Source organism: Ascaphus truei, chromosome 3 (assembly GCF_040206685.1).
Source record: "Ascaphus truei isolate aAscTru1 chromosome 3, aAscTru1.hap1, whole genome shotgun sequence".
NCBI lineage: Eukaryota > Metazoa > Chordata > Amphibia > Anura > Ascaphidae > Ascaphus > Ascaphus truei.
In genome coordinates, this window is record NC_134485.1 from 422642732 (window position 1) to 422655581 (window position 12850).

Here is a 12850-nt window from a genome sequence, read left to right on the forward strand (position 1 = left end):
GAGACGCTTCTGTGAAGCTCCACCGATCCCCCTATGGCTTATTGAGTGCCACCGCGCAACGTGCTAACATCACGGCCTTCGATGGCTCAGCAGCTCCTTGATGATATCATCAGAATGAGGGATTTTATCAGACGCTGATATGTTGAGTCAACAAGGCGTCCTCAGGTTACACAGTTATTGGATTCATTTGGCTATGTCTGTGCTTTGAATAGTGTTCTTTTGCCTACTTCCTTTGTCTACTCTGGTTGCAAGGAGCTTGTCCTGTTTCCACGTGACGTTTATTTTTTTGCATCTAGGTATTTATGGATAGATTGTTCCCTTTCCCAGTGATTCCTAATTAATTGTTCCCTTCCCCATTGCTTCCAAAATCTGATTGTTCCCTTCCTAGAGCTCTCAAAATGAATTAATCCTGTCTCAAATGCTAACAAATGACCATCCCCATTACAAATGACTACCCCACTAACTGTACCCTTTACCCCTATACAGACTGCCCCTTCAATAACTGACACCTCCATTGTCTATCCCCACTACAATTATGCCTATCCCTTGCTGAACAACCACTGTTCACACCAACCTCACAAATCATTATCAGTCCCTCACCAACTATCCTCTCCTCTGCCCCATCCTCTCTCTCACTAAATCTCCCCTCACCCACATACACGGAGGCACCCTCAAATTTTTCCTCATGGCAAGATGCCATGCCGAGTTCCCCACAATGCTCATTGTCCTCACCTCCTCCTCTCCACCATCCTTTGCCTCACACTCCCTGCTCTTCAATTCTCCTCATCTCCACCCAATCCCCTCCTTTGCAGAAACCTCAAATCCATTGACTCATCCTCCCTTACCTCCTCCACCTCAACACCCCTCCCCCCACTCACATTATTTTCATCTCTCGCACTGATCTCTGCCCTATCCACCCTCAACTCTGCATTATCCTCCTCCCTCAATTCAATGGCACCACTCCACCCTGTGGGTCCCACCACAAAGCCACCTCAACCCTGGCTCACAAGCCAAATTAAAACACTCTGTCTCTCCTTCGCACAGCTGAGAGATCATGGAAATCTTTCCGTTCCCCATCCTCACTTGCTATCTTCCAATCCCTCCTCCAACAATACACCTCCTCTCTCAAATTGTAAATATATATATACTATAACACCCTAATCAAATCACTATCACCTCTTCCACGCCAACTATTCTCCACCCTAAACAATCTGCTATGACCCTCCCCATTTCTCTCACCTAAGCCACCCTCCCCCTCTTAGCCATGAACCTTGACTCCTACTTCTCACAAAAAATTAATATCATCCATGCTTCCTTCCCCACTGCTGTCCCCCCTTTTCCTCCATCCACCACACCCACCCACACTTTCCCCTCCTTCTGCTCAATCTCTGACGATGATCGCCTCTCAAAAATCAAACACTCTCATCTCACCACATCCCCTTCTGACCCTATTCAACACTCCCTCATCCCTCTTCTCCTCCCATTCCTCCTCCCCATATCTCATCTCCTTCTTTAACTTCTCCCTATACAGAGGACAATACCCAGACTCCTTAAAAACTGTGGTAATCATCCCTCTCCTCAAAAAAAACTCTTGACCCTTCCCTCCAACTTTCGCCCTATCTCACTCCTTCCATACGTCTCCAAACTCTTCGAACGGATTGTGCACAACTAACTCTCCAGCTTCATCCACACCCATTCCCTCATTCCCAATGTCCAGTCTGGCTTCCGTCCCTCACACTCTTCTAAACCGCCCTCCTCACCATCCACAACTTTCACTCCCAAGCTCACTACTCAAAACTCTCCTCCATACTCATACTCCTCGACCTCTCTTTAGCCTTTGACACCGTTGATCACCTCACTCTCATCTGTACGCTCATCAACCTTGGGATCACTGACACCGCCCTCTCAAGGCTCTCATCCTATCTCTCTCACTGCTCCTATTCTGTCATCTTCAAAAATTCATCCTCTCGGCCCTCCAGCCTCCAAGTGGGCGTGCTCCAAGGGTCTGTCCTTTGTCCTCTCCTCTTTTCCCTATACACAGCCACCCTCTTTGATCTCATCTCCTCCCCTGGATTTAACATCCATTTTTTGCAGACGACATACAAATCTATTTCTCCTTCCCACTTTTCTCACCTGAAATTTCCACCCGTATCTCGGCCTGTCTTATAAGCAGAAGGAGCCTGTTGTGTACTACGGTAAGTGAATTCCAGACTTCAAGAGTACTGAAAAGGATAATAGTTGCCTCTGTTGTAAGGTAGTATATTATTTTGTAATGTATTGCTGGATATGTTGGTACCATCTAAATTAAATATTGCTGCGCAAAAATGGCAGAGAGGCCAGCAATGAATTGTTAAACTGGCAGATCTGGCAGTATCAGGGTGAAAACTTTTTGGTGCTGTAATAATGGGTTGTAGAATTCTCCAGAGACAAAGGAATACAGAAAAAAAATATTACATAGTATTATTTATTTCAGAAATTCAGTCTTTCAAGCTTAAGAGGCGTCTTATGCCATTTGTAAACAACCTCATGTTTAAGCTTATATTGGCACTACAGAGAACAATGTTATGCTTGATTCCTAGGGTAATTGCATGTTTTGCCAAAATGTTATCTTTTCCTTATGTTATCCTGCCAGTGTTAGACAGCTGTGCAATGCAATCCTTTCCAAAGTGTTGCTGATTGAGCCTGAGAGCACTGTAAGCAATTTACTTGTACAGATAATTTACTGTATGTTTTTGGATATAGTTTTACACCTGTGTAAAGGAATAATGAGATGCTAAACATGGGGATCACATGAAACAAGGCAAGTGTTTTTTTCTTCTGCTGGATCACAGCAAGAAGTCATACAGCCAATAATAGAACACAACTTTTTTTAAATGTTGTCCTAGTTGTCTTTCTTAGGCATAGAGTGGTGGCCCATTATTAACAGCTTTCGCACAGGTGCAGTCTGCCCTGGGGTTTCAGTGGTGTTTCGTCACTGTAGCAGTGGTCCCCCTATAGAGTAGCTGTCCTTTGACAGGAAACCACTGCAGACCAAGGTAATTCTCTTTGGACACCTTAGTGGAACTCAGCTGGTTAAAGCATAGGGAGTTGGAGCAGGTCCCATGCAACGGGGCCTCCAACACAAATCCCCTCTCTCCTAAGGATCCTGATCCACCTCGTGGGGTTATCTCCAGATGGAGGGTCTCAACTGATTGTTCTGGAGTACTGCGGCTTGATTCCAGGTCGCAGAGCACCGCATGGCCATCCGTTCACCGGTGCAGAAGTATCAGTAGGGTAGAGTCCCTATCTGAGGCCTTCCCTACAACACTCCTCTATGGCTCAGGGCCTAACTGGGGCCAAGGGGGCAAGACCTAATCCCAGGCCAGGAATCACTTCTCCCTGGAAACTACCTTCTTCTTCGCTTCCTCCATTAGGACTGGCGCGTGTGTTCCCTGCAAGCAGAGGATATCCTGTTTTCCCCCTTGCTACAATCTTATTGGCTGGGCAGTCCCATGTGGTATAGTCCCTCCCCCTAGGGATTCTGAGACTTGTAGTTCTGCAGCTGCATCTGCGGAGCTATCCTAAGATGGCCGCTGCCTCCACCACTGCACATGCACGCCTCGCCGTACTGTGCATGCGCAACTCTCAAAATGTCCTCCCCCACCTCCTGATCGTGCGGAGCTCCGGGGTACCACTGACCAGATCCCCCACACCGGAGGCAGGGTAAGGGGACTCGCTTGCATTTGTGTTTCAGTAAAAGTTACTAACTCTGATTAGGTTGCATTCTATTTTTTAAAAGCTAGAGTATATACACGCATACACCAGAAATCTTCTAAACCAATAGCAGATACCACCCCATCTACTATTTCAACAGGTTAGTTTATAGTATCTTACAACAACTCTACCCCATGGCTTACTACTGGAGATGGACATATTTAAAAAAAAATATTATACTTGTGAGTGTGCTATACACTGTCTGAATTTTCAATATTTTTAATTAAATGATCATGGTTCTTATCCCCTTTGCTGTCCAGTTATAAGGTAGCCATAACCAGTGAAGAAGATTTAAGTTTGAATACTTTTTAAACTAGGACTCAGCACATGCGCGCTTTGGGCACCAACCCGCCCTCTGCAAAATAATGACAGGTTTGACTTTTTCTCCCCACTTTCTCTGCTCCATCCTCTCACACTCCTCTTTCTCCCTTCCTTCACTCTCTCTACCGCAAATCTTTAATTTAATACCTTGTGATATCATCAATTCCTTCTGCCTCTTTCTCCTACAGCATTCTTGCTTTCTCCTCACATCAACTGACACTCTTTCTTTGTCTTATTTCTGTCTTAACTTTATAGCTATCTGACTCTCCATATCTGCTACCAGGCTATGTGCATTTTGAAGTCACTGATGAGCTCTATCTCATGGATGGGTGGACAAAACTTTTTTTTATAAAATAGTAAGATATTCATGTCTGTGTTCCATTCATCACTCATTTAAGTAGTGCAAAATATAGATGTACAGAGGTAGCATGGGACTCCTCCGCACAGACTATTTTCAATGGGATCTAGGAAGAAATTTAAATGATGAGGAGAAAGTGGAAAAGAATAGTTTGCATGATAAAATGTTAATGGTTACAGTGGTAAGATATGCAAGTACAGTACAAAATAAAAATGAGTTAAATGCAATAGGACATAAACCGTGTATCCTTGGGAGGACATGAGTCGTCGCATCCCCATCCAATCCAGATCATCAAGGTAGGTGAGGGTTGCAAGGACCGTCCTCCCTGGACCATGGGAGGAAGAGGGGGTGGGAGGGAACGCTAGATGAATAGATGCTCCGCAGGAGCCATCTGTGTCTCCTTCTGGTGGGTCTAGCGTGTTCCGCTGGAAACCGCAATTATGATGCTGCTCGGCCAGATAGAAAGAGGCACAACAGTAACTGATGCGCATCAGATGACATCAGCATCTTCTGTGCCGGCTAAGTCCAAACCTTTGCCACGTGAATGGTAAAGTCTGATAAAGGCACTAAGTCCCAAGTACAATGACTAACCTGGTGGCACCAACACAATCCTATGGTTTCGTGGTCACTTCAAAACGGATGAATGTTGGAATTCACAACAGGCTTTAAATATCCTACCTGGATTTTCTTTTCCACTTTCTCTAGATTTGATGCCCTTTCATCCAATTTTATTAGCAGAAGCCTCTCATATTCCCACAGGGGGGTTACCTGCAATATTTATTCCGTGCTTATTAGTCACGTTCACATGCTTCCCTATGTTTGGCCTTTTTTTTTTTTTAGCTTATTTGCACATATTTTTGTTTACTGTATATTCTATGCACTGATTTGGTCAGTTTGATTCATTATTTTATAGTATAAATCACCATTATTTGTATATGTACACATTTTTCTGTACTGCAGAACTTTTTTTTATTTAAATGATATGATGCATTCTCAGTTTCAAGCACGAGGGCCATTTAATTCTTATTTTCTTTCTGAAAGCGTTTTTAATGTCTTTGTTTCTCATACTGTATATGACGGGGTTCATCATGGGTGTTATTACTGTATACATCATGGCCACCAGCGAGTCCACATCAGAGGAGTAGGATGCAGTTGGGCGGATGTACATGAATATTAGCGGTAAATAAAACATGTTCACAACAACAAAATGGGAAGCACAGGTGGAGAATGTTTTTCTACGTCCTTCACTGGAGGCTATTTTGAGGATTGACAGTATGATTTTAATGTATGATATTGCAACTAGGGATAAACTTATTAAAATAATAAAAGCACCAATTGAAGAACCAACTGCAACATTTATAGAGGTGTCCGTACAAGCCAACTGCAGTAAAGGTGGGTGATCACAGTAATAATGGTGAATAATATTTGGGCCACAGAAAGGCAGCCTCAAAACTAAAATTAAAACAGTCCCCGGAGCTGCAAATCCCCCAGTCCATGCTGCAGCAGATAAGAAGATGTATAACCTTCTGGTCATGATGGTGTGGTAATGAAGTGGGCAGCAGATGGCTAGATAACGATCATAAGCCATTACAGCCAGAAGCAGACACTCAGCTGCTGCCAGAGAGAGAAAGAAATACATCTGCATGAAACAGCCAGTGTCGGAAATGGTGTCCATATTCATTAGGAACTTTGCCAGCATCTTAGGGACGGTAACCGAGGTGTAACTCATATCTATGAAGGATAAGTTGCTGACGAAGAAATACATGGGAGTCTGAAGCTGCTTGTCCAGCATGACAAGGAGGAATATGGTGCCATTCCCTGTGACTGTGAAGAGGTATATAAAGAGAAAAACACAAAACAGCAATGTCTGGAATCTTTGTAGGCTTGGAAACCCAAAAATTATGAACTCTGTCACAGGGCTGATGGTCTGATTGGAAGTACCAATGTAATCAATGTATTCTCCATTTACCTGGGCATATAGAAGATGACATTATCATGAACAAGGTCTAATATCTTAAAGCTATATAAATAGTTAGAAGTAATATATCAAATTTAAACATAACTGTAACACATACTAGGTATTTTATAATAATTTTCATGCATTTACAGATGTTATTTCAGCCGTTGGCTGCTACATTATCATAATATCTTTCAAATATAGCTGTGGATATCACAGATCAAAGATCAACGATGATTCACTGGTTGTATGGATGTAGCTAGAGGTTTATTCTGTTGTCCTGCTTTCCTGGTAAGTTGCATAAAAAAATAGTGTAAATCCAACAGCAACAAGATAACAGAGCCTTTTTTGCAGTGCCCCAGAGAACATAAGTTGGGCTACACATGTACAAAGATTACACTATACTGAATGTAACAATAGATCACACATATTTCTATGTTAGTCAATGCACTGGAGTGCAGTGTTTCCCAACTCCAGTCCTCAGGGAACCCCAACAGGTCAGGTCTTAAGGATATCACTGCTCCAGCACACGTGGGTCAATCAGCGGCTCAGTCATTTTGACTGAGCCAGCACAATTGACCCACCCATGCTGGAGCAGGGATCTCCTTAAGACCTGACTTGTTGGGGTTCCCTGAGGACTGGAGTTGGGAAACACAGCTGTAGTGTATTTTGCAGGAGCCATTTGAAATGCATTGTCTGTTGGTGCATTAGTCATTACAATGTGTATTGTGTACACATTTCTTTATAACTTCATTAATTGGGGCACTATTGGATGGAAACTTTCATTTAAGTAAATGGGAGTTTCCACGAGAAAGTGACTCAATCACAACTATCACAGTTTTAATGGGAAAAAAAACATTGTGTTGGAAGAACATAATTCAACCTATTGTTGAATACACAATTACGTCTTTGGGCTTTAACATGTTTAGTATTCAGTTAATATATATTGTTTTGAATCAATATTATTTGCTTAGAAAACATAAACAATTACTATAATAACAAATAAAAAAATATATCCTTTTTTAAACAGTCATTGATTTTAATTCACATATAACATTTTTTGTTGTTGTTACTAATTCTTGATATTAAGCACATATATTGCAAAATGAGTTGTTTTAGGATGGTATGGTATTACAGCAAAGATGGATGTTTTCATAATTGAAAGCTTAACAAAATATTGTTGTATGAATGTAATTTATTTTAAATTGGTCAAGAAGATAAAATATATTTGTAGTCACATTAGTCCATGTATCCAAGTACCCTAATGTCTATTCTATACTTTATATTTAATTGTAGACGGAAGGCAGAAACGAACTGTAGCCACATGTGTCTCTTATTTCACGTGAAAAGAAAAACAGGAAAATGAAAAAGGCAAAAATAGCCATACCTGATGGACACTTATATACACATAACCGTTGTTGGTTCAATATAAAGTATCATGTTACCTACTTTCTTTTCCTTTCTTACATCCCTACCTCAGGCCAAGACCATCCTTAGACATGATGGCTCCTGCCACCAAACGTAACCTGCAATAACATAAGCCACAACCATGGCACACAAACTTTACACGAAGAAACCAACTTTTTTTTAAAAATGGACAGAGGTGGGTATGTGCTCTGAGGTTGAGCAGTAGGCGAATAGTTGCAGCAACATTGACATAATAGTATCTCTGACTGTAATAAGTTGGGTATACCTTTGTTGCCAGTAGAAGGTCAGTCTGATAGGTTAAACAGGGGATAGCAGGGCAGATGTGGATAGCACTAGAGCATTGGCAAATCTACTCAAGATGAACCACCTAACCAATCAGTAAAAATAATCTTTTCCTGGTAAGTTATACCGTTGCTGGTGAGGGGGGTGAGTTAAGTGGACTAGGAGGAGATAGGTTAGTTCCTCGTAGTACGCAGCAGCTAAAAAGTGGTAGCCTGTGATGTAACCTCCACTATAAAGTAGAAAATGAGCAGCCCTAATGAAGGGAGTCGGCCAGTCCTGTCTAAATAGAATAGTCAAATAGAACAAAGAGAAAAACCAGCGCACCGCCAAAGTGGGTCCCAAGCCAAAGTATTGTAAAAAATCTTCTTTATTGATCCATCTAAAAGTGGAAATTAAAACCCTCCTACACGTTTCGTGTAAACATACACTTTATCAAGGAGTATGCAATACATGTACATCACTACCTTTATATACACAAGACCATTTCCTATTTTCGCGCCAAAACTGACGTCATGAACACGCCCATAATGCATGAAGACGCGACTAGTTCTCTGGGATCACCCCATGAGATCCTCCATGACATCTAAAGGAGTATTTGTAGTGTGAAGATAGTCAGCGCAAACCTCATGGGCCTCCCGATGTCGATGGAACCGAATGAAATAAAAGGATATGGATAAAAAGAATAAAAATAAAGGAGTATGCCACAAATCCCCTCCTACCTTGTGTTCAGCCATCTATTGAGAAGGAGACCCGGTAAACACGACCATAATCCCCATGGCGTCCCTCCCCCAGTGATCGCCGAAAAGAGCCACTCCGCCAATCACTGGGGGAGGAGCGCCATGGGGATTATGGTCGTGCTTACCGGGTCTCCTTCTCCATAGATGGCTGAACACAAGGTAGGTATTGTTTATTTGTCAATTACAATCATACAAGGGATGAAGCGTTGAGCGCCTTTATCACTTCAATTGTTATTTTAAATAGAATAGTCAGCTGAAAAAAACATCTCTTGGAGTAATGCAAAATCTCCTTTAGTCTTGCTATAAATAACAGCTGAGCTGAGACACAGGTCTTAGGAAAGTATGGATACAAAGTAGGTAAGCTGCATTAGATAAGTATGCTCAGTACTACGTCTCTTAGATCCCAATATAGCTAGCTAATTTGTTGCGGTAAACTAACCACTATGAATGCTATCCCTCCCTCCGTGATCAGAGCACTGTGCTGCCCACGGATGCAGTCTCCTAAGCACTCTGACTCGCACAACCTACAGACACCTCTACGAAGCCGAATAGTGAAACGTCGGGTATGTCTGACGTTACTCCCATGTGACGTCGGCTTCGGAGGGGTGTGTGTAGGTTTTGCAAGACAGAGTTCTTAGAAAATAGCACGCTCTATACCCTATTTCCTCCCCTATAAATTAATACTGTCCTCCCATAACTCTGTCCTTTCCCTTGCCAAACAAACCTGCTTTTCCTCACCCATACTAACTGTGTCTATTAACCCTCAACATCTGTTCTCCACCTTAAACTCCCTTCTCTGCCCAACCATACCTGCACCCTTTTCCACCATCATGGCCCAAGACCTTGCTGCCTTCTTCACAGATAAGATTGGGTTCATCAGACATGACGTAGCTTCATGTCAGGCTCCACACACTCCTACATCCACCCTCAGGTCCTCATCATCTAACCCTCCAACTTGGCCCCTTGATCCTATTCCTTCAAATCTCCTCCGCTCCCTCTCTGGTGCACTAAAACCTACCCAAAGTCAATTTTTTAACCTCTCTCATTTCCGGCACATTCAAAGCTTCTTTTAAACATGCACTCATCACGCCCATTCAAAAGAAGCCCTCTCTTGACCCAACCTCCCTCTATATCCCCTTACGCCCTCTCTCTTCTCCATGTTACTTGAGTGGCTTATATACAACCGTTTGACTCACATTCTCTTCTCCAACTCTTTGCTTTGATCTTTGCAATCTAGTTTCCATCCTCTGAACTCAGTCGAGACAGCACTAACAAATACCTACTCATAGCTAAGTCTAAGGGTCACTTCTACTTTCTAATTCTCCTGAATCTCTCTGCTGCCTTCCACACTGTTGATCACCTCCTTCACCTGCTCACTCTTTACTCCATTGGCCTCTGTCACGCAGACCTCTCCTGGTTCACATCCTACCTACCAAACCACTTTTTCAGTGTTTCCTTCCCTGCTGGATTCCCCTCTTCAGTTCCTCATTCTGTAGTGATCCCACAAGACTCTGTTCTTGGCCCTCTGCTATTCTCACTCTACAGCTCTTCTCTTGGTGAACCAATACAATATTGTGGCTTTCAGTATCTTCTCTATGCCGATAATACCCAAATTTAACTCTGCTCCATCACTCTTGACTCGTGTCACCAAGTGTATATCCACAATCTCTTCCTGCATTTCCCACTGTTATCTGAAGCTTAAGCTTATCAAATCCAAATCAGAACTTATACTCTTTCCCCCTTTTACTACCACCCATATATTGAAAAGCAAAATTGTCCATAGCACTCTTTCTTATAAAAATATATGACTTAATTATCTCCATCTCAGATAAAAAAAAAAAAGTTTTAAAAAAATGGTGCCCTGTTTCAGACCACAAAAGGTCCTATGGCAGGAAGGGGAAGCTATGATGTAGATACTGAGCTACCTCTATATGCAAGGTGAAGACTGCAATATGAGCTTGTGTGCAAAATATCGTCCAATGCTTTCACTTTTTTTTGTATCTGTGATGGAGATACAGTAATAAAGTAATATTTTTTTTTTTTTTTAAAGGAGTGTTGTGGACAATTCTCCTTTTTTCCTATTATGTTACAGTAGTTTCAGGGAAACTACGATTGTCCAACCTGCTCCCACTTAAAAATAAATAGGAATATTACCTTTATCTATGTGAGGAGTACATGCTACTACAGAATATAGCATGTCTCATATATATTTTTTTAACTCACACAGATTTTCTTCAGCCATAATACTGCTAGTGCCATAAGTAAAGAAGAACCATGTATGGTTTGTAATCTTGTATACTGTAATCTATTTGTTGAAAAGTATCATGCTACCTATTCATTTGTAGCAGGTTGGAATAGAATCATGTTTATCCTACATTATATATGTATTTTTTAATAGTTTTCATGCCTGTTCTTTGAGTATTTTGTGGGTGGGAACAGTAAGCAAATGCAAAATTCCTTGAGAAGAGCTAGACACTGAAAGTACCTTATAGGACATCATGCATATATATTATATACTGTCTAATCATTAGCTCATCAAATAGACTATGTCATGAAAATGTTTAATACCTGATTAAATCTTCTTTCCTGTGACCTGCAGTTATCACACCTAATAGTGTAGGTGGGGTTTTTTAACCAAAAATGGCGCTCATATACATTTATAACAACAGTGATATAATCAATAAAATATTGATAAAGTGATACTTAAACATCACACCTAATGCCTAATGCCACCTAAGGAAAACAATGGCACTCCCTACAGTATGTGTAATGTAACCTGCACTATGGGAGATCTTGTTATACTGTACAGTATGTGCAGTATGCATCGCTGAAATTAACTACTGTAAGTGCAAGAGTGCCAGACAAATGAAACATAGGAAAACAATATTTCCACTGCTTTGGTGCAGCACTTACCTTTTGTAGATAAACTTCCATAGCATAAGAGGTTATTGTTAATGGTTAAAATACTAAAAAGCCAACTCAGCTGTGTTTTTCATGCTTACAAATAGAATATGTTTAATCTCTATCTTGTGATGCACACTTTGTGTGTGATCTCTATTCTACATTCCACTTCTAAGCCTCCTAATTGGAAGAGCGGGTATTTAAATGATTTTTTTTAACATCCCAAGAGAATGATTAAACAGAAGGTTGATACTTTTTTGACATCTGAGCCATACTTAATTGTATGGCTAGAATTGTGTCATACAGTCATGAAAATAGCACAAACCAGATACCTTTGTGCACCTTTGGGGACTAATAGTATAGGGGATAAACCAAGCCAGACTAATTTTACGCACAACAAATACACCTTGAATAAAGTCAGATTTGAAGGTTAAGTACGATTATTACTGTATTACAGTGGCGGCCGCCTTTATCCTAATGCGGCCGGATCTGCGGCACTCTGATAATCGTGGACAGATGCGTTTTTTTTTTGGGTCCGGTGTGAATTGCGTTATTTTGGCTCTCGTAATATTAGCATTTTATTATCGCTGTCTGCAATACTGCAATACTGTCTAAAAACTCAGGGGGGCGTTCGCGAGCTGTTGTCTTCGCAAGTCTAATACTTTAGCACTTCAACCTACGTCAGTACACAGTCTGCGTGTGCATGCGCAGTAATTGTAAATTTGCATATTTACTGTATACAGTATATGCATTTGGAGTTCTGTATGTCTCATTTGAAAATTGTTGAAACGCATAGGCGTGTACAGTACTGTAACAGTATCACATTTCGGCATTTACAGCGCTCTCCCCTCGCTCGCCCCCGCACACACACAGGATAATGTACTGCACTGCAGGGTATTTCAACTTCTTATCTTCTCTACAGTGCAGTACACCTCTCCCACACCATTCCTTTGAATGTGTGTCTTTCTGGTTTCAATCACATTCCATGCTTGACAGCTGATGATTACTGCGCATGTGTCTGAAAGTTCACCACTGCTTGCTTGAGTGATTGACCAAAAAAAATAAATTCTTCTCATTTTTTATTTTTATTTTCTCCACAAGCCTGCCTAGACC

At 41.5% G+C, this 12850-nt stretch overlaps 1 protein-coding gene across 1 annotated transcript; it reads right to left on the reverse strand.

Moving 5' to 3' along the window:
- Positions 1–5405: 5405 nt before the first annotated feature.
- Positions 5406–9720, reverse strand: LOC142490839 (olfactory receptor 6N1-like). Its single transcript, XM_075593260.1, has 5 exons — positions 9647–9720; positions 8819–8833; positions 7865–7915; positions 6974–7085; positions 5406–6401 (listed from the first exon to the last, which is right to left on the reverse strand). Exons 1-5 carry the CDS (start codon positions 9718–9720, stop codon positions 5406–5408), a joined length of 1248 nt encoding a protein of 415 aa, XP_075449375.1.
- Positions 9721–12850: the final 3130 nt, after the last annotated feature.